This window comes from Lissotriton helveticus, chromosome 1_1 (genome assembly GCF_964261635.1).
Source record: "Lissotriton helveticus chromosome 1_1, aLisHel1.1, whole genome shotgun sequence".
Taxonomy (NCBI): Eukaryota; Metazoa; Chordata; class Amphibia; order Caudata; family Salamandridae; genus Lissotriton; species Lissotriton helveticus.
Genome location: NC_136057.1, coordinates 467,329,515 through 467,352,444, shown reverse-complemented (window position 1 = coordinate 467,352,444; position 22,930 = coordinate 467,329,515). Strand labels below are relative to the sequence as shown.

The 22,930-nt window shown below is 48.4% G+C and overlaps 1 protein-coding gene and 1 long non-coding RNA gene across 6 annotated transcripts in view; one reads left to right on the top strand and one right to left on the bottom strand.

The window, feature by feature from the left end:
- SCUBE1 (signal peptide, CUB domain and EGF like domain containing 1) overlaps positions 1–22,930 on the bottom strand; it is a 2,199,864-nt gene that overhangs the window by 2,136,596 nt on the left and 40,338 nt on the right. For 3 of the 4 annotated variants that reach the window (XM_078673871.1, XM_078673868.1, XM_078673870.1), the window contains exon 1: positions 20,635–20,766. The exons of the other annotated variant lie outside the window; for it this stretch is intronic. In XM_078673871.1, coding sequence (XP_078529997.1) covers positions 20,635–20,722 — 88 coding nt within the window. In that variant the 5' untranslated portion in view covers positions 20,723–20,766. Of the gene's footprint in view, positions 1–20,634; positions 20,767–22,930 lie in introns of those variants that run through there. 4 annotated transcript variants of the gene reach the window in all.
- The window catches only part of LOC144811720 (uncharacterized), a 285,596-nt gene continuing 283,425 nt past the window's right edge, over positions 20,760–22,930 (top strand). For both annotated transcript variants that reach the window (XR_013606909.1, XR_013606908.1), the window contains exon 1: positions 20,760–20,985. This is a non-coding gene — a long non-coding RNA (uncharacterized LOC144811720). The remainder of the gene's footprint in view (positions 20,986–22,930) is intronic.

Here is a 22,930-nt window from a genome sequence, read left to right as displayed (position 1 = left end):
CCCACCACAACCAGTGACCCACCGGATGCCAGTGCACCCAAACCCCTGAGCTGCATCCTTCTTAACGTTCGCTCCCTGCACAGACACGCAGTAGAATTCTGGGACCTCCTCAGTACCCTTTCGCCCGACGTCACCTTCCTCAAAGAAACCTGGTCCACCTCCAGCTCTGCACCTGACATCGCAACCGCCGTCCCTGGCGGATCCAGAGGAAGGACTGCCCCAACAACCCTGGAGACGGACTCACCATCGTACACAAAACCTCCCTCCAACTCTCTACACCCAGCACAAATGACTCCACGTACCCCATGGAACACCTGCATTTCCAGATCCAGATCAAACCCAGAATTACTCTACACAGCACCTTCGACTACAGACCCTCCCCCGGACCGCATGCCTCCTTCACCAACACCATTGCAGACCTCATCGCTCCCCACTCCATTGCATCCATGGACTATGTTTTCCTCTGTGACGTGAATTTCCACCTCGATAACCGCTGTGACCCCAACTCCACCGCCCTCCTGGACAACCTCTCCAACATTGGGCTGAGACAGCCTGTCACCAACCCCACCCACAATGCGGGACGTACCCTCGACCCCATCTTCGCTGGAGGACACAACATTCACTTCAGCCACACCAGGCAACCCATCTGGACAGACCACCACTGCGTCCACTTCTCCAAGCCTAAAACACACAGGCCCACACCTCGCCCATCTCGCAGGAACTGGAGCAAGATCATCTAGGAGCACCTCAACTCCGCCCTCAACCATTCCCCCCCCCACCGATGCCAACTCCGTGGCCAACACATTCCACAGATGGATCCCTGACTGCACAGACACTCTAGCCCCTCTCCGGAACTCTGACAGACAGCACACCACGAAATTACCTGGTTCCCCACCGACCTACAAGAATTCGAACACACATGCCGATGACTCGAGGAACAGCAAAACCCCCAAAGCACGCTCCGCCTACAAGACCGACATGACAGAACACCACCAACTCATCAGAACCATGAAGAAGAACTTCATCCAGAACAGAATACTCACCAACTCCCGCAACTCTAAGGAACTCTTCAGCATCATTTAAGAATTCAACAAACCCCCCCAGCGAATCCGCGAATCCGCCGACATCCCCCGCTCCCAGGACCTCTGCAAAAAACTTGGCTCCTACTTCCATCTCAAGATCAGAACTCTCTACAGCAACTTCAACAAGCAGAACCCAGACACCGACCCCACTCCTCTAACTGACAACGCAACCCAGCCAACCATCACTGCCTGAATACCCGTCACCACAGAAGATACCGCCAAGACCATGAGAAGCATACACTCAGGAGCACCCACCGACCCCTGCCCCTCACATCTTCCACAGAGCCACCTCCACAATCGCACCAGAACTAGAATGTACCATCAACTGCTCCCTCGTAACAGGCACTTTCCCCGATGACTGGAAACGCGCAGAGGTCAAGCAGCTCCTCAAGAACCCCACAGCAGACGCGACGGATCTAAAAAACTACCAAACCATGTCTCTCCTCCCCTTCGCAGCGAAATTCACCAAGAAGATCGTCAACAACGAGCTCACTAAATTCATTGAAGCCAACTCAATCCTCTACTCGTCCCAAACCGATTCTGCAGCAACCACTGCACTGAGACCACCCTCCTAGTTGCCACAGACGACATCCGCACCCTCCTGAGCCAGGTCCACACATCAGCCCTCATCCTACTAGACCTCTCAGCAGCTTTCAATACCATCTCCCACCGCATACTAACTGCCAGACTCCACGATGGCAGCATCCAGGGTACCGCCCTCGACTGGATTTGCTCCTTCCTCACCAGCTAAATCCAAAGAATCAGACTCCCACCCTTCCCCTCTGAATCCTCAGAAATCAGCTGCGGAGTACCCCAAGGATCCTCACTCAGCCCCACGCACTCCAACATTTACATGGCCCCTCTCACCACCATCGTCTGTAAACACGGACTCAGCAGAGTATCCTATGCCGACGACACCCAGCTAATCCTCTCCCTCACCAACGAACCCAGCGAACCAGACGAACCCGGTGTCACCAGACACAGCTTCCAGGAAGGTATGAAAGACTTTGCCTCTTGGATGAACCACAGCTGCCTAAAGCTCAACTCAAAGTAAACGGAAGACCTTGCCCTCGCATCCACTCCCTCAGCATTGGACAACACCTGGTGGCCTACCACCTTCTGCAAACCTCCCACACCCACAGACATTGCTCGCAATCTCTGCATCATACTTGACTACTCCCTCACCATGCACAGACAGATCAATGCTGTATCCTCCACATGCTTCAACACCCTCCGCATACTCCGCAAGACCTTCAAATGGATTCCGCCCAAATCCAGAAGGATCGTCACTCATAACTAGCAGACTGGACTACGGAAACGCCCTCTAGGCCGGAATAAACAAATCTCCACTACTCAAGACAATCCAGAACGTCACAGCAAGACTGGTCCTCGGCATCCCGCAACAAAACCACATCACCCAACACCTACAAGAACTCCACTGGCTCCCTGTAAAAAATAAAAATTAAAAAAAAAGAATAAGTGCCCTTCAAGCTCCTCACTCACGCCTACAAATCCTTCCTCAACATCGGACCCCAATACCTCAACAAAAGAATCTCCTACGCACCCAAGAGAAACCTCCGATCCGCCGATCTTGCACTAGCCGAAATCCCACAAATTCGCAGAGCCAGAGCGGGTGGTGGTCCTTTTCCTACATTGCAGCCAACACCTGCGGGCAACCCCCCTTTAGCACCTTGAGACCCTCGCGGGTAAGTAGTTCCACTACACAAATCCCTGATTGATTGATTGAGCGTAAACACATGCAGAATCAGCAAAATACCAGGCTACCCTTACATGGCCAGGTAAAATTCAAACATTCAGCAAAGCAGTGGTTCAAGAATTCTGCATTATCAAAAGACAATGCAAAAAGATAACAAAGGGGTGTCATCTTTGTTGCAGAAGGGTGCAATAATACCAGTGCCTGAGAAACAGTGACGGCAAGGCTTCTATTCAATCCTTTTTTTTTTTTAAAAAGACGGAAGATTTCACCCAGTATCACATTTAAAAGCCTTGAATAGATGCGTGTTGATTAAAGCGTTCAGGATATTTCTGCAGACAGTAATTCTCTTGATAAAGCCGACTATCTGGCGACGCTAGATTTACAGGATGACTACTTTCATGAGTTGATGCATCCAGAGACCCAGCCTTTTCTTCGATTTGCTGTACAAGGGGGTCACTACCAGAACCGGGCAACAAATGTGTTGGTAGCTTGTGCTCCCTTCCACGTAAAACCTCTAATGAACCATCTTCTAGATCACAGGGATCAGAGGTCTCTGAATTACACTCAGATGGTTACGGTTACCTATCAGATATGGTGAGATACACATAAGTGGTTGGTAGATGATAATCTTCAGGAAGGAGTTCCTTTTCAAATACTAACTCCACTCCTACTAAAAACAATATAAATCTTTGGGGTAAGGGTGCGACATTCGGTCAGTAGGAAGAAAAGTGTAAGTAGCTTGAAATAGAAATAAGTCACTGTTGGAAAACGAGGCAGCGTTTGTGAGGCCTGCACAAATAACATGACTACATTTGTACTTCACTGGGATCCAAACACCCAATTGTAGCGCCTGACTCTCAGAGGATAGCGTTGCAGAGCAGTCTGAGGCTTACTCAAGGGAGGTGGTGTGGGCTAGTAATCGCCATTTGCAGGTGCGCAAAAATAACACTCAATAATTGATTGTCCAGTCTGTACTTTGCTTTATAAAAGTAAGAGTACATTTATTTATTTATTTATACCATTTATAAAGCGCGCTGTTACCGAGCGGTGTCCTGGCGCTGAAATGATATCTCCCCAAGGTGACATTCCGATCCTAAAGGCCAAAAAGCCAGGTTTTAATATTTTTCCTGAAGGCCATTAGGTCCGTACTTTGCTTCAAGACCAAGGGCAGGGCATTCCAGGCAGTGGCTGCTCCAGAGATGAAGCGTCTGCCTCCCCATCGTGCTTTCCTGATCCGAGTTGTCTTGACCAGCCCTTTGTTGGCCGACCTCAACTGTCTGCCTGGCGTGTACAGTTGGAAGTGCTGCTGGAGGAAAGATGAACCCAGTCCATGAACTGCCTTATACACAATACACAATGATTTAAACATTATCCGTTTGCGCACCGGTAGCCAATGCAATTTCCTCAATTCCTGTGCCACCGGCGCAAACTTGGGCAGACCAGTGATAAGATGTACGGCCGCATTTTGCAGCACCTGCAGTTTATTGAGCAGCCCCTGCTGGGCTTCCAGGAGGAGACTGTTGCAATTTTCTGCTACTGTCCGGTAGGAAGGGGAGAACCATCCTAATGGTTTTCATGATCCAGTAGATGGAGGAGGTTAATGCATTGACTTGCGATTTGAAGGATAGTTGATTGTCAATAAGAACTCCCAGGTTCTTTACCTACGTTGCCGGAATGGGTGGAATTCCCATATCGTCAGGCCACCATTTAGGGCTCCAGAAACTGACATCAGCACCAAAGAGTAGAACCTCAGTTTTAGAAGAGTTCAGTTTTAGGCAATTACCTGCCATCCAAGTGCTGACTGCTGTCATGCAGTCCTGGAACCTGGCAGCTACGCCTTCTTCTCTCCCCGGGAGCAGAGATACCACGATCTGAGTATCATCTGCATAAGATGTTAATTCATATCCAAATGACCGGATCACCGGGGCGAGAGATGAGACATAAATATTGAATAAGGTGGGCCAAGGGAGGAGCCCTGTGGGACCCCCCCTGGGAGTTTGAAAGGTCTAGACTCAAAATCTCCCAGGGTCACCACCTGGACCCTATCCGCAAGGAAGGATTTCAAAATGCTCAGGGCCCTCCCCTGGATCCCGCAGCCTTCTAAACGATCCACCTAAATGCTGTGTTGGACCGTGTCGAAGGCCGCGGAAAGATCGAGGAGTACCAGAGCTGCACGTCCCCCTGCATCCAGCGCCTTCCTGATCTCTTCAGTAGATTTAATCAGGGCAGTCTCGGTTCTGTGACCTTCCCTGAACCCGTGTTGGGCTTTGTCCAGACACTGAGAGGTCCTGAGAAATGTACAGAGCTGCGCATTCATGACCGTCTCAATAAGTTTGGCTGGCAATGGTAGCCGAGCTATGGGCCAATAGCTATTGGGGTCTGAAATATCGAGTGTCGGTTTTTTAAGCAGTGGGGCAATCGAGGCTCGTTTCCAGCATGTTGGAAATTCTCCGATGTCAAACATCCAGTTAAATAGGTCCGCGAGAGTGCACGATATGGGGGTAGCTGCCAACTTTGCAACTGACGCTGGACAGGGATCTTGGGGCGAACCCGATTTAATTGCATACAGCAATTTTTTAATCTCTTCCGAGCTCACCGGACGGAACCCAGAGAGTTTTGCCTCATGTGGATTGATTAAAGGGGTCCTGTGTGTTCCTTCAAGAAGAGTCAACCCCACTTGATGCTCAAGTTCAGTAAAGATCATTTTCACTTTATTTGAAAAGAACTTAGCGAGAGTTTCACAAAGTTCCAAATTTGGAGGAACGATCACTGACTTAGGAGTGACCAAACCGCAACTGTGTCAAAGAGTTCTCTAGTTGAGTTCTTGGCTCCCTCAATCCGGTCAGTAAAATATGTGCATTTAGCCTTCCTAATCATATCTTTATAAGTCCTTTGACTGGCTTTGAGCTTAATTTTGTCTACCTGAAGGTAATCCATACGCCAGACTTGCTCTAGTTTTTTACATATCACTTTATATTCTCGTAGCTCATTAGAAAACCAGGGAGCAGATGGTACTGTCCGAGTGGGGCAACAAAGTTTCGGCTGAGCTAAGGTGCTACATGCTCGATCAATCCAATCTGTGTACCTGTCTGCGGCTTCATTTACATCTGCTGGCAGAGTAATCATAGAGGATGTGAGCTGGTCCTCCAGTGCCGTTCCATCAACCTCTTTCCAGGGTCTGTACAGCCTGGCTTACTTCCTATCCTGCCTGGCCCTATCCAGCTGGGGCGTTTGGATATTAAATAGCACAACTGAATGGTCTGACCAGGCCACGGACTCAGTATAGACAAACTGTAAGTCCGGGTTGTTCGTAAAAATGCCATCCAGAGTGTGCCCTACTGTATGCGTGGCCCCCATTACCACCTGAGTAAGTCCCGCCCCCTGCATTGCATCAACCAGGGCTAGAGTGTCCGGGTCTAAACTACCTTCTAAGTGGAAATTAAAATCTCCTAGTGCTGTGAAGGATTTGGTACACAGGGCTTCCTCCAAAATATTGCCCACTGTTTCGAGGAACTGGGACCTAGTCCCGGGTGGTCTATACAGGAGGCAGCCCTGGAAAGTTTGATGATTTGATAATGAAAGCTTGAACCCCAGTGCCTCACACGTCTGTGAGGACACCGCCTGAAATGATTCCCCGATGGAGGCATGATAGATAATAGCAAGCCCACCTCCTCTTTTACCGGCTCTGTCCAGAACAAAGCTCAGGTAACCTGAAGGCGTGGCCTTAACTAAATCCGGTCCAGAGGCCGCACCCGTCCAGGTCTCGGTAATAAATGCAATTTTTGCATTTTTATCCTTAATCAGTTCAGCGCATTCCGTGCTATGTTTTACCAGGGACCTGACGTTGATAAGAATACAGTTAATTGTATTCACCTCCCTATCCCCCATATTGTTATGGGTCCTAATGAGCGCCCTGATTGGTCTACAAAGAATGGCAGGGGAGCAAGACGAACATGCCGGGCACATAATAAGTCCTGTCAACATATCCTTGTCTGGTCTTAAACAAATGCAGTTCTCCCCCCCCCCTTAAAACTCAGCAACAACTCACGATTGTAAACCCTCCTGGTCTGACAGTCTGACGGAGAATGACCAGGGGTCCTGGCGCTCGGCGCTGGACTGGCGCGGACAGGCTCGCCTTTGGCACGCCGCTGCGCGGACAATTTCCCATGGAAATTTAAAGGGGCGGTAGGAGGCTGCCGACAACTAGTCCGCAAGCCTGCGCGTCCCCCCAAGATGGCGGATCCCCGTGGCAACTACTGCGTCAGCGCCTAATCGGCTGCGCGTGTGCCCGGGATGTTAGGAGCTGTAAAATGCAGGTAGGGAGTTTCCTTCGAATGTTAGGGAAGGAGCTGATGCCCTAAGTTAAAAGCACAAGCTGGTGCTGTAAATTAGCAAGGGATACACAGATGCATGATACACCCTAGCTAATAATCATGAGTATTCTTGGGGGTGAACCTCCTGATAAAGCCACGTGTGTATAACAGTTCGTACCATAGTTTGGTAAGAACCAACTTAACTACATTCATGTGGAGTCGAGGCCCTCACGGTTGTGAATAATAAGGGAACAGTCCCCGCTGAGGGTAGTGACACATAGTAACCCCATTGGTAATATCTTAACCTCAAGAGAATTATGGTAAAACCATCTGTTAGACAGCCCACAACGTTCTGGTTTAATTATCAAAATAGGGGTAGTGGCAAAGACAACACCTAAATTGACTTGGGGCTCATATAAATAATGATTTTAATCATAAGCTAGCTTTGGTACAATGCTGCGACAAAGGTTTTCATCCGCTCTAAGATGGCCTCCACGCACGACCTGCACACCATAGACGTCCCTCGTTCTAGCCCGACACACGTGACTAGGGCGGGCCGAGGTACGTTTCTTCAAAGTAGACGATTTGATAATCATTTCGAAGCAGAAGGGTGAGCGGAGGCCACAGTTGCACGTACAAACGGTAAGGAGCTCTTCCGTGATATTGACTGAGGGCTTAGACTCGGACGGCAAGTCGTCCAAGAGGCGATCAAGATACCGTTTTAAAATATCGTTTTGAAATGGGTGGATCGGGTGCACGAGGTGATGTGCTGCGATTAGACCAACCTGTAAATACGCGGTACTGCATTGCTGAAAGTCTGGTAATCTTATTGCTGCGTTTTTCTACGGGCACTGTTTTGAGTGAGCGCCCACATTAGTTACAACGAAACCGCACGATCAGAGGGGCGTGATAAGCAACAACACATACACGTCTGGGACAGGTACTCAGTCGGGGAAACTGACACGAGTATAGAGTGAGCCAGAAACGTAACCGCATGTTACAGACCAGCAGTACTATCATCTTATATGCTTGCTGACTCAGTGTGCATTCATTTTTTTAGATACCGACCGAAGGGCGGTTTAAGGAACCCACTAATGGCTCAAAGCGGTCCGTCCATAGCAAATTCTTCTACAGGAGCCTGGTAGGCTTCACCACACAAGGCTACCTGGTAATGTATGCTTGGTAAAAATATGACCAAGAGTAGTGTGGACATTCCTTTCACTTGAGACACAGTGAGTACATGTATGTGTGTGTTTTTGTATTCCATGTGTTTCTACAGGTACAATAAAGGGAGAAGTAAGACGTGCAGGAATCACGCTGACCCAACATAACCCTGATGAAATCGCCGGTAAAGTTATTCATGGCGATGAAACATGTTGGTTGTTTTTAATTAGAACGGGCATACAGCAGAGAATAAAGTTGGAGTTGCTAGTAGAGCTTAGTTCTTTTTAAGGTGGCGGGGACCAGACCTCATACACAGGAGGTAGGCTCCACGGCAACGGGGTCACTTACACAAACACATAGTTTTCTTTTTTGCACAGCCTTTATCCCCTTTTATTTTCCAGGTTGGCAGTCGCTGATGATGAGAAAGTGAGGATCCAGGCGAGTACCAGTCTGCCATATCCTCCCCCGGGTGTTGCTCTCGTAACCTTCCCTCCCCTTTTTTTCACTAGAGAAGGGTAGAGGTAGGTGTAAGATTAACACATGGAGAGTATGCGCACACATACCTTGCTTTTAAATCATTAGCAGTTTTTTTTCAAAGAGTGACTATCATTAGCACCGGTAGACAGAAGGCTGTAACGTACCCTTTGTTTAACTAAATAGATTTATTTAATGACCCCGGGTCTTTAGCCCCAGACTGTATAGGGACAGGCACATAGTAGTTTTTGCTGTAAATTAAAACAAAAATAAACAAAAATGGGACTGGAGCCCAGAGTTCAAATCACTAATAAACAATACTTTTAAAACGAACTGGCGGCCTAATCCCCCGGCTTTCCGCCTCAGGGGAGAATCGTAACTGAGCGCGGCGATTTCCCACGTGCTTAAATCCCCAGGGAGGGCGGGAGGCTGCCGACAACTAGTCCGCAAGCCTGCGCGTCCCCACAAGATGGCGGATCCCCCTGGCAACTACCGCGTCAGCGCCTAATCGGCTGCGCGTGTGCCCGGGATGTTAGGAGCTGTAAAATGCAGGTAGGGAGTTTCCTTCGAATGTTAGGGAAGGAGCTGATGCCCTAAGTTAAAAGCACGAGCTGGTGCCGTAAATTAAAACAAAAATAAACAAAAATGGGACTGGAGCCCAGAGTTCAAATCACTAATAAACAATATTTTTAAAACGAACTGGCGGCCTAATCCCCCGGCTTTCCGCCTCAGGGGAGAATCGTAACGTAACTAATTTATTAAACAAACACACCACTCAATACTATACACCAATTTACAAATATACATAAGCTCAGGGAATTACTTTGTGACATTGCATAACATCTCCACCCCTTCCGCCCGGTTGGGTGGGGTCTAGTACCACCACTCCCATGTATGCACATCATCTTGCCCCCAATGCAGTGAATTGGTCTTAACCTGGAGTGAGGGCCCTGCGCACTGACACCATCCCAGTGGCGACCCCCCCCCCCATTACCTCAACAAGCATTAAACAGGCTACACCTGCCTTGGTGACACATGACCCTGACTGAGCATCTCCTACTAACCATACAGTATGCACCTCTACATCTTAAGGGCTAATAGTCTGGGGTCTTCACCTAAGCACAGCAGCAAGATTACATGTTTACGCACACTTTAGAATGACAGTACTCCTAACATTTGGATATCATTAGAATGCATTGCAATTACAGCCCCTAAGGCATCACAGATAAAATCACAGCTTTAAGTACAAACAAGTCAGATACCCTAGCAGGAATGTCTAGCCACTTAAATACACTTAAATACACTTTGCTTATGACATCGCCTTGCACCAGCACTTTACATTAAACAGGTGAATCTTCAGTCCCTCTAAAAGAGAGAACAATAATAAAAGGATTTCGGTGCAATTACCTCTCTTCACCTCCAGGAGATGCCCTTCTCATACACCCCCCACTCAAACCATCATCCCTTGATAAACTTTTCATCACATCCCTAGCTGTAAAACAAAGGTTCCAGCTCATGAGATGATTATATGTTGGCTGAGCCCTTGAGTGGGACTTTTCATCTTCGTGCTGGGGGAGACTGCGTTGCTCCTGCAGCTCCCCCGGCACCTTGGCACTCCTGTGGTGGTGACCCCATCCTCCTGGGGCCACCACAAGCAGAGAAAAAGCTGTTTTTCCCCTGCAGGCCCACAAGGCATTATGAGGCGACTCCTCCTGAGCAGTGAATATGGTAGCAGCGGCACCCCCGCTGCATTGGGGAGAGCCGCGATCTCGATCTCACCGCTGTGGCTTCAATGCCACCTCTCCAGGCTTCGTTGGGGGGCCCAGTCCCACCCGGACCCCCAAGGTAGGTCCATCTGCAGCTCGGGGAGCCCACCCCCGGCCGCTCCACTGAGTGATGGGGTCCCGGTCCCACCCGGGCCCCTGCCGCTCCCCTTCTTCCCGCGGGGTCCCGGTCCCACCAGGCCCCCCTGCGCAGATTGCCGAGGTGAGGGCAGCTGGGGAGCCCACCCCCGGCTGTCCCTGCTAGCTCCTTCCTGGCCCGCACCCTTGTGTGCGGCCGCGGGAGCTGGTTGGTGTACTTGCGTCTGCCCGCTCCGGCGGGCAGACGTGGAGGCGGCTTCCTGGCTGGCGGTTCTTCGGGGGAGTGCGACGCCGATGGGATGACTGGCTTCCCTAAAGAAAGCACAGCCACTCATGCTTTTCCCACACAGAAAAGCTCCTCTGACCACTAGCCTGATTCCAAAAATAGGACCTCAGACCGGTCTCACTACCACACTGGCAGTGCTAGGGAGGAACACTGAGGGTGCCTTGTCCGACCCCCTACAGCTCATTTCCCCCGTCAGTAGCTCCACGTGGAAACTACCCCGGGAACCTAGACCCCTTTCTTGTTCTCGGCTGGGAGAACAGGGCCTATGCACCCTTCCCTCTGAGAGGCGCGCTCTCCTCCCGGAGTACCCTTAGAGAGCCTGTGGGCCCCGAGTTAGCTAGACCGAGGCCCACTTCTCATGGCTCTGCCCGGTCCCCCGGCAGCGCCTTGGGAGACCGTCCAGAGACCTACCTGGTCCCTGGATGGCCTGCACCACCCCTTCAGAAGAGCAGGGTCCTTTCACTTAAGATAGGCCCCACCTGCCCTCAGGGTAGTACTACCACCCTCAGCCAGGGACCCTAAAGATTCCGGCTAGGCCTGCACAAACCCCTTCGCGAAACACAGGGTCCCTTCACTGAAGATAGGCCCCACCTGTGTTCAGGGTGGTACTACCTTGCAGAAGTCCACCTCCTGCCTCGGGCTAGGGGGAACACCCCATGCTCCTGGTCCTTGGGTCCAAGTCCCACAAGACCTACCTGACTGGTTGCCGGCTAGGCATCGCCCCAGCCACTTCAGGTTCCCTCCGCCAGCTCCAGATCCTGGGGTTCCAGTCCCACAGGAATTACCGGACTGGTCACAGTCCATCACTAACCCTTCCACTGGAAACTAGGGAGCACATCACCCCCCTCATATCTCCACTGGGTCAGTTACCTTGCCCACCTAGGGTACCTAGGTGCTATCACTACACACCATCACTCAAGAACTACCCTGCTTTGGGGCCACCCACTACCAGGGGCCACCACTGGGTTGCTCCACTCCCCACCAGTTAACCTGGGGGGCCTGCTGGACACTCAACTCTACCACACCCTCCTCCCACCGGGGGAAAAGTTTGTTGGGGTCCCCCACCATGGGAACCCCTGGGGTGTTACTACCCAGGGTGAAGAAATCTCCTGCCTCATCATTTTAGTGGTTTTGGCCTGCGCCAATAGCAAGAAACTTTCAGCGGGGGAAGGATATCTGGGGCCCCTTCTGTGGAAACCCTCACTGCTCTTAAAAAGCGCGTGAACCTCCCTGGACCCCTTCTTTTTCTCCTGATCCCCACAAAGGTCCATCCACCCCTACACCCCCAACTGTGATGTAGGTATCAGTTGCTGTCCCTATCTCTTGAGAAGACACCCTCCTCATGCAGGTGCAGTGCGTGTAGTGTTAGGGTTCAAAGGTGTACAATATGGTTTAGAACATTTGTTTGTAATCATTTCCTGGAAAGCACCATCCCGCTAGCACATGATAATCAACATAACGCAGTCATATCAATACTGTTTACATTTAAACCATAATATCCTCACATGACACCTATGGGCGCGGGGCTTTCCTTTCCCATACCTTTAGTTCACATAACCAAAACTTTGAACCCTTCTCAAAGCCTTGCTCTCTTCCATTTGCTCATTACTGCATAGGTAATGTGTGGCTAAACTGGACTTATCAAATGCTATAAATGCACACCAGAATGGGATACTATGTTTCCCGCCGCTAGACACCAATGTTGGAAAACGAGGCAGCATCTGTGAGGCCTGCACAAATAACATGACTACATTTGTCCTTCACTGGGAACCAAACACCCAATTATAGCACCGGACTCTCAGAGGATAGCGTTGCAGAGCAGTCTGAGGCTTACTTAAGGGAGGTGGTGTGGGCTAGTAATCACCCTTTGCAGGTGCGCAAAAATAACACTCAATAATTGATTGTCCAGTCTGAACTTTGCTTTATAAAAGTAAGAGTACATTTATTAAACACACACTCCACTCAATACTATACACCAATTTACAAATATACATAAGCTGATGGAATTACTTTGTGACATTGCATAACATCTCCACCCCTCCCGCAGGGGTTGGGGTCTAGTACCACCACTCCCATGTATGCACATCATCTTGCCCCCAATGCAGTGAATTGGTCTTGACCTGGAGAGAGGGCCCGGCGCACTGGCACCATCCCAGTGGCGACCCCCCGCCCCCATTACCTCAACAAGCATTAAACAGGCTACACCTGCCTTGGTGACACATGACCCTGACTGAGCATTTCCTACTGACCATACAGTATGCACCTCTACATCTTAAGGCAGAGGTCTTCAAACTTTTGTAGTTTAAGCCCCTCCAGCTGATTTTTTTTAGATGTTGGCCCCCCCCCCACCACCTGACAGAAATTTCTGGACTCGACCGCCACGCGCACATTCCGGGCATATTCAGCGAATAACATTCAATACAATAAGATTGTTTAGTAAACTGCAATTTGCAAGCTGTTTAACCCCTTCGACGCTCATGACGAGCCCAGCTCGTCATGGAGTTTCCATTGGTTTCAATGGAAACTCAATGGGAAGAGGTGGATGTACCTTAGCATCAACACATGGCTGGCTGGCATTGTGCGCGCCTGCCTGCCTGTGTAATTTTAAAAGAAACTTTCAGGGACGTTTTAAGGATTTTGTGGCCTGTGGGCCAAATGTATTTTCGGGGTCCCTGTTCAGACCAGCTTTGATTTTATGATCTAGTCTCAGCTCTTTCATGCCTTCTTTGGTCCAATACTAAATGTGTGTACATCGGATATTCAGAGATAGTGATGTGTGTTTTCAGTATGTAACACAACAGCAGTTCACTAATATTACTGCAAATAATCTGTCACACCCTTCTATTTCTCATATGTGAGGTCATGTATTGATCTAAAATACACTTTTTATATGGATGTTGCATGACGCATAAACACATTTTGTCTGCAAAATGTCTGTAATAGACTTATACATATTGAAAATGAATAATTGAAAAACGCTATTTACAACATTGTGTTTTAAAATGATTCAAGGTCATGAGGGCAAGACTGTAGAATAGTGCTGGCTCTTTCACCGCCCCCCACCCCCCACACACACACACTCCCACCCCCTTTGAATTTGCCCAGAATCACAGGATGTTCAGCTTCAATGCCGAGACTCGAACTCTGGAAACTTTGTCTCCCTTCTGGGAAGAGCTAACTCTCCCAGGAGGGGGTTAATTCACAGCGCAGAAGTGCTTCAGCTGCAGTGGGAGGCCAGGGGTCTCCTCTGCTAAAACCGAAAGCGTGTCTGTTTGTTTGCTTTCGTTTTTAGCAGAGGAGCCTCCTTGCCTCACACTGCAGTTGAAGCTGTCACCTCTGTGAATTAACCCCCTCCTGGGAGATTTGCACGGAGGACGGAACAAAAGGTCAGATTGTAGTGGAGTGCGCGCCCCCCCCCCCTGGGGGGGCGCGCCCCACAGATTGAAGAACACTTGTCTTAAGGGCTAATAGTTTGGGGTCTTCACCGAAGCACAGCAGCAAGAATACATGTTTACGCACACTTTAGAATGACAGTACTCATAACATTTGGATATCATTAGAATGCATTGCAATTGCAGCCCCTAAGGCATCACAGATAAAATCACAGGTTTAAGTACATACAGTCAGACACCCTAACAGGAATATCTAGCCACTTAAATCCACTTTGCTTATGATATCGCTGTGCACCAGCACTTCACATTAAACAGGTGAACCTTCAGTCCCTCTAAAAGAGATAACAATAATAAAAGCATTTTGGTGCAATTACCCCTCTTCACCTCCAGGGGATGCCCTTCTCATACATCCCCCACTCAAACCATCATCCCTTGGTACACTTTTCACCACATCCCTAGCTGTAGAACAAAGGTTCCAGCTCATGAGATGATTATATGTTGGCTGAGCCCTTGAGGGGGTTATTCTTTCAGGTCCCTCAGACACTGAGAGTGGGACTTTCCACCTTCGTGCTAGGGGAGACTACGTTGCTCCTGCAGCTCCCCCGGCACCTTGGCACTCCTGTTGTGGTGACCCCGTCCTCCTGGGGCCACCACAAGCAGAGAAAAAGCTGTTTTGCCCCTGCAGGCCCGCAAGGCGTTATGGGGCGACTCCTCCTGAGCAGTGAATATGGTAGCAGCGGCTCCCCCGCTGCATTGGGGAGAGCGGCAATCTCGATCTCACCGCCGTGGCTTCAATACCACCTCTTCAGGCTTCGTTGGGGGCCCGGTCCCACCCGGACCCCCAAGGTAGGTCCATCTGCGTCTCGGGGAGCCCACCCCCGTCCGCTGTGCTGAGTGATGGGGGCCCGGTCCCACCCGGGCCCCTGCCGCTCCCCTTCTTCCCACGGGGTCCTGGTCCCACCGGGCCCCCTGCACCGATTGCCGCGGTGAGGGCAGCTCGGGGAGCCCACCCCCGGCTGTCCCTGCTAGCTCCCTCCCTGGCCACACCCTTGTGTGCGGCCGCGGGAGCTGGTGGGTGTATTTGCATCTGCCCGCTCCGGCAAGCAGATGTGGAGGCGGCTTCCTGGCTGGCGGTTCTTCGGGGGGAGTGCGACGGCATTCCCCCCACCTCCTCATCACTCCAGGGACCGGGGATGGGGTCCCAGGCCCCTCCTCTTCACAGGAGGCACCCCCTGCCTAAACTCTTCGTCGGGGCCCGGGAATGGGGTCCCGGGCCCCTGGACACATGTTCGTGGAGGGCGCAGCGGCGCTCCCCCGCCTTTACTCCTGCTGGGCCCTCTTCACGGGGGGCGCGACGGCACCCCCCTGCTTTACTTCTGCGGGGCCCAGGGATGGGGTCCCGGACCACCCCTCCTCCTTGCGAGAAGTGCGACAGCGCTCCCCGTCTTCGGCAGGGCAATTCGGGGCCCGGGGATGAGGTCCTGGGCCCCCGGACATCTTTGCGGGGGGGTCGCGACGGCGCTCCCCCGTCTCCATCTCCGGTGGGGGCCAGGGTGGGCTCCTGGCCCCCATGCAGGGCAACTTCACGGGGAGCGCGACGGCGCTCCCCGGCATCTCTTCTCCGTGGGGGCAGCCCCCGGAACCTGACCCACCCTGGGGGCATCTCTGGGACCCGCGGCGGAGCCCCACGTGCTTCGTCGTCGGTCTTCTTAGGGGTGAAAGGTCGCCAACCTTCCGGGGGCCATATCTCAGCCCCTGGGGGTCCGATCTGCCCCATGTTCACGTCTTCTTGCTCCTGGTGGCATCCCCCAGCCACTGGGAGCACTCTCCTTCGTCCTCCGGGTCTCCAAGAGGGTGCATTCTGCAGGGAGCGGTCTTCACTGGATCCCTGCACCTCTCGTCTCCCTGCGCAGAGGCCTCTTCTTCTGCGCACCGGTCCTGGGCTCTCTTTCTGGCGCTGTTAGGAGCCTGGGGGTCAGTCAGGGGTGTCCTCTTTCCAACTGCCCATTGCACCAGGCTACAGCACCTTTCGCCTCAGAAAACCACATCCTAGAGATAGCTTCTCTTCCTGTGCAAGTACTTTTTAAACGTTGAGTAGGGGGCTGGCAGGAAGTCTCTGTGTGTCCTATCAAACAGCGACACATCACTTCCCTGCTCCCTCCTTCTTGTCCACCCTCTGGGTTTGTTCAAAATGGCGTTGTCCAGTGTCTCTGGCCACTGGCCTCAGAAACCCAACTCCTTCCCTCCTTACTGCCTTCACGTGATGCAGCCTGGTGCCTGGCACCCAGCGACAGCAGTTGATGGATTGGCTTGTAGCTCCACCTATCTTTTCTCCTCGGAGGGAAGATCTTCGCTCTGGGAAGAAAGGTCATTAATCTAACCTGCCAGGGCCAGACCCCAGCCAGGGACTCAGAGAAATATGACATTTCTGGACGACCCAAAAGCAGTACAAATATGACTTTGGACTCTGCAGAATACTTATTTTCACATCCGCTACACTGGACTGTAGTGCGTGTCTGGAATCTGTAGGCCTTGTGGAAGTCATTTTAGCCATGGGCCCCACATCCCCATAGGGAAATAATGAAGTGAAAACATAGTAAAACACACTGACTTTCCCTGGCATGTTCCTTTCCAGTTTATAAAGCCTATTCCATGTCACCACCCAATTCTGCATAAGTCCTGCCACACCATTCACTCTGTAGCTGCTCCTGGACTGTGCACTCTAGGAATCTCCGCTGCGCAGCCCCTACACGTGTGCACGCATGTACACCTGTGTCTGCATGTAACCAGCACGGTGTCCCATACTCCAGCTGCTGCGCAGCGGCCTAGTCAAGCCAGGGGTACACCAGTACAATCTCCATGCAGTCTCCTTCATTATGAATTCACTGTGGGTGAGTCCCAGATTATGAGGCTCCCCCACAGTAAAAGCTCAACAATTAGGGGCTCAAAAAGCGAAAAATATGGGCGGCCCATAGTGTCAGACCAGAATTTGTGGCAGAGTGAAATGCAGTGGAAGCCTTTCATCTCCAATTGGAAGAGTAAGTTTGGTTCTCCGAATCACCAGGGGAACAAACAAAAAGGTCAACAAATCAGCAAAAGAAATCTGTGATTGGGAAAAGAAGCATCCCCCTAGAATTAAGAGTATTATACATTCAGGGGGAAACAAATTTCCAAGCAGACAGCCTTAGTCGCAACCTTCTCTCCTCTGTATCTTTTCAGATTTCCTAACTGCATTTCAGTCAGATATGTACACCGTTCATACTTCCCTGGATCAATATATGTGCCTCTCCACCCAATTCAATGCTCACAGTGTTTTTGAACAAAAACATGGTGTCCCCCAAGCTTGGGCAGTCTATGCCATGTTGATTCCATGGCCTTGGGGTGGGAGGGGGTGCCCTTCCCCAGATTTGCCTTCTGCCAAAGGTGCTAGAGAAGATTAAGGAGGAGAGGCTTGCAGTAATTCTAGTAGCACCATTCTGCCTAGATAGCTCTGATGTATTCAGGTGGTGGAAATGTCAGTAGAGAAGCATTATTTCTTTCCCTTTTATCCTCCTCTTTAATACCCGACCTTGTTATGGGAGAGTCACCAGCATTTGATGTCCTGGAAATTGAGAGGGTTGGTTTAGAAGCGTTGGGGTGTTCAAAACAGGTAGCAGGATGCCCAGATTTCAAGGAAGCGTTCTATCCTTTCATCCTACACCAAGCACTCCGGTATTCTTTCATAGGTGATGTTCAACAAAAGAACAAGACCCGGCCTCTATAGAACCCTTTCAGATAATAGAATTCTTAATGGATGGGTTCCTAAAAGGGTTAGCACCAGCCACATTGGCCTCGCAGTAGGTGGCCAATTAAAGCTTTTAGAAGTCCGATTGATGATATTTTAATGTATTTCCCTTGGCAAGTCGCTTGTTTAATCATTTTAAACTAAAAAAGCCCGTCATGCCTAACCCATGTCTTCTCTCAGTGGTCTTCACTGGTCTTCAGGAAAGGCTTTTTGAGCGGTTAGGGAAGCCTGAATTCACATGGTTATCAGCTAAAATTGTTTTTCTATTTGTGATAACCTCAGCTAGGAGACTGTGGTACTTGTGATCGTTGGTTCTATCGTACCCTTATCTTTTTTTCTGAAAAGGATAGCCCTAAGACCTGATCGAAGTTTTTTCCCGAAGTTCAATTGGCATTTCATCTATCATAGGAAATTGTCCTTCCAGTTCTGGATCGAGAATCAGGGCTTCCCTTGAATCTGGGTGTTAAAGGGGCACTATCAATTTACTTAAATTAAACAAATAACTTTAGGGTTTCATATTGCCTTTTCGTGCTTTTGAAGCTGCTAATAAGGGAAAAAAGGTTTCTACTCCCACTATAAATAGATGGGTGTATTAAGCAATAACCCAAGCTTACAGGTCAATGGGGGAGGTACCACAGAATGTGCAAGGATTCTCTACAAAATGAATATCAATTTATTGGGCTGAAATTAGTGGAGCCTCTTTAAAGGAAATTTGTAGCGCACCATACTGGTAGGCTCCGGAAACATTTGTAAAGCATTACAAACTGAACTTTAGTAAGTAAATAGATGCAAATGTTGGTTTTGTAGTATTTAAAACAGCAATGCAGTAATTGTTGGTAGAATACAATCATTTTTTCCTTTTCGCTTCACTTTTCTTGTTGGTGCAAATTTACACTTGGTGCGTCCTCAAAATTCATAAGGACTGGGATGAGTAAGACGGGTGATGGGTAATAATTACTTACCTGTAATCTTCATTACCCTGAAACATAATTCTACTTGTACCAGACCAATATCCCTCCCTCACTCCCATTTTTTGCACCTACAAGAATGAGGAAGACTACTGGTAAGTGTTTTATTTCACTGAGACACCTTGTTTTCAGGCCAGGGTTTCATTGTAGGAGTTTCAATTTTGTTTGAGTTAAATTAAACAAACTGGACTGCAGAGAATGGGGTAATGAGGCAAAGCGAACAGCAATATAGTTATCATGTGTCTACCCGCATTTAATCTAATGTACGAATACAATAGGCTGGTAGTACAATTCATGTAACACTGGATGCAAATACAATAAAGAAAGGTCTAATGAATTCAGCTGATATAACGTATTTTGGGTACATGGGGTTTGAACTAGAGAATTAATGACAGTTTTAATTTTAATCAACGAATTTCGGGATGTTTTAAGCTTTTGCAAGTCAGTGCAAATTCTCAACTATTTACTAAAGTCCCATCAAATACTTGTTCTGTCAATGGATAAACACATTTGTAAGTAAGTAACGTTCCCCTAAAAACCAAACTCACACACAAACCACCAAGTAAACGTGTATTCCTCTTAGAAAATATAAAATACAAAGCAATATGTCCACGGTCATAAGGCAATTAAGTTTTGATCTACACAAAACCATAAAATTAGAAGAATAGTAAATCGCTGGGTCTAGTTAAAATGGTTATCATAGAAAAGGCCTGACCACACACTGAAATAATATCAGAAACAATTTATTTCCCTAAACCATATTTTTAAGATAGACTTCTGAAGGTTTTAAACGGCTTTCCTAGGTGTTATAATTAACGCCTCGATCAACATATGATAGATGGAACCCGAAGGCAAGCATGTTTTTCTTTTAACGCGAATTTGCTATGGATGGTTAGCAGGAGAAAAATCAGTGTTGCATTGGAGAATTGGAAAATACCGACACCTTAAAAAGAAAAGAATGTGCGTGAGAAAAAAGATCCAGAGTTTAAAGTCATGACAGATGTAGTATCTCATGGTGATTGGCCTTAATGTCAATAACCAAAGCCCTCCTTACAGGAACTAAATAAACCTTTAATTTGATTGACTACAAACCACATCTGGAGCGGTTTACGTGATAAGAATAGACAGAAAAGATCCCGTCAACTCCCACAAATAAGGATGGATGTTGTCGTGAGATGTTTATTTGCAAATCTACAGTGTTTAAGATATCAGTGTACCGTGGTATGCTTTTCATGATGATCCATTCTGTGTACAGACTTTAGCAGCGTGAACAGCTAGTAAGTAGTTGAGAGCGCGAAGGTGAGAGTTTAAATGATCACGCATAGACTTTCATAATAATGGTGGTCTGGTGTGCATCATTTATTTGACTGGCACCAAACACGTAGCTTCTACACAGTGAAGTAGTACAGTATATGTGAGTGGCGTATGTTGGATAAGAGAAGGTTTATCAGCATACAGCGTATTCGGACAAAGTTAAGGATTAATTGACATGCTCGCCTAAGAAGACGCGATATTCAATAATGCATTGTTTTAATCCATGTTCGCATTCCCACTCAAACCCAAAATGATCAATTAACAGAACGGACTCTTACCTGAAAAGCCGTCTCTTTCTGTAAACTGCCCGAAGTGCAATGGTGCGAGAATTAAATAGAAGAGCCAGGAAAAATAAACTGTGCCCATTGTCGTTTTGGGATTCCGCGCAGTTACGAGAGTTTCTCTGACAAGAGGCGCGCTCGGGAGTAAGAGCAATAAACGAGCCCAGTGCTTTCCTCTAATTGGTTGTGTGGGCTGCACAAACAGTCCCAGGGCCTATCTCAGCTGATCGTTTCGGAAGAGGGCGGGTTAAACGCTGAGGGTCATTGAGCAGAGCTCATTCCTGTTGCTGCTCTCTGTCCAGCTGCTGTTACCACTAATCAGCTTGAACTCCCCTTCCTTTCCAACAGGTAAGAAACTTCACTCTAGGCCGATGGACGGTGCACCACACTACCCTGCCTTGATATAAAGCCAGGCACCACATTTTCCTCTGACGCCAAGTTCAAGTTTAGATTGGAGTTACTCACGGCGAACTGCAGCTGCTTCAGTAGAAGGGAGTGGAAAGCGTGTGTCGTGTCAGACAAAAGTGCCCTTTAAGCTTAACTACAGAGAGTGATGTTTGGGTTTGGGCCACTAAAGGTTCCTCATAATCGCTCCTAGTTCTAGCCCAACTGAATGCGAAAAAAGGCCACTCGAATTAAAAGCAAAAAAAACAGTCAAGCAAGCTCTTGCTCAATAGAACTATCTTCTTCACAACAGGCGATATTTTTTTCTGGTTGAAAAGTGAAAGGCATTTTTTTGTTTCTTTCTGTACTCATTCATTTACTAAAGTCAGGCGACAATGTAATCGTTTAAGGTTACCCCATCTCAGCATTTAGGCTTTCAACTCGAGGGATAAATGTTCATAGATTAGCACTGTTGGCACAATTTGTATGAACTATGTTTTATTCTTATGTATGTATTCATAAAGGCTCGGATGTCCGTTTCTTAAACTTCTTTAAAAACATTTAGTATTTGATACAAACGTTCAAACTTGAGTGACGAAAAAGGTACCCTTGCTATTTTTATTTGCATTTGTTCAGTATAACTTAGCCAAATTTCTTTTCATAAAAAAATGTGCTTTCTGGTTTCCTGCAAACGCACTAGCAATACTTATACCGGTTTTAAACCGTTACGTTGGCTTTTGGGGAAATATTTACTCCAGGTACTAGAGAAAAGAGTGAGAATTCCATTCACTTTTTAAACCTTTCCTGCAAAAATAATGTCTTAATGTGCTGCTGTTGTCACGTACTTGACGGTCTCGAAATGAATAGTAGTACTCATAGTGCATTTTGGGTGCGCAAGCCCAGTTTCTGCCCTTTTAAAAAATAATTAATACAACATTAAATACAATGTCCGCGTTAGTCCACTTTTTAAATATATTCATTTTTATTGTTAAACGCATTTCTATGAAATTTTTGGTACAGAACCTCAGCACTCCACCTAGTGACTATTTCAGTTGTTACACTTGTATAGCTATTACTACTCTTCAGAATATTTTTGACGAGCCCCACTCAGTAAAACAACATTTTGTCGAGCTCCCCTAAATGCTACGAGCAGCCAAACTGTTTAATAGTGAACACTAAATACTGCTGGCATAGCAGGTAAGAAGTTAGGGGTAATTTGGGGGTAACATCAAAGCCAGCAGAACAAACATGATATTTAATGGTACAAGCCCACAGCCGCCCTGACAAAATAGTAAATGCTATAGAACTGACATCGCACTGCAATCTTCCCTCATTAACACAAAGAATATATGGAGGACAGCCAGGTGTGCGGAAACTTCCCCTAACAAACAAGGAGCAGGGCGAGCACATATAGCAGTAGTGCAAACTTTCGTCAGAATCAAACCGTTTTAAATTGGGAATCAGCAATTAAAGGTAACCTCCTTTTTAGACAATACAGAAGGAGTTCTGGCTGCCTCCGTTTGCCTCTGGCAATAGGGCAATGTCAGTCAGGGTCCCACAGGGCTCTGCCCCTAGCCCTATGTTTATTTATAAAGTTGTTTAATGTCTATCTTACCCACTTGCTTTAATTGTTGAGTCATTTGGTGCCAAGATTGTATCATATGCAGATTCTCTTCTCCTTTAAAGACTGGGAGGATCTGGCTTTTGACTCCATTAAACCGCAGCTTACTGCAGTGTTTGTCTGGTTACATAAGAAACAATTGATGTGTAACACCGACAAAACTGAAATTCTCTTTCTTGGCAGTACTGCACCTACCGGCTGGTCGGCATGCTGGCCAGATAGTTCTGTTCTGCCTGTATCTTGCACGAACACGGCAAGAGCTTGGGAGTTAAGTTAGACTAGTGCTTA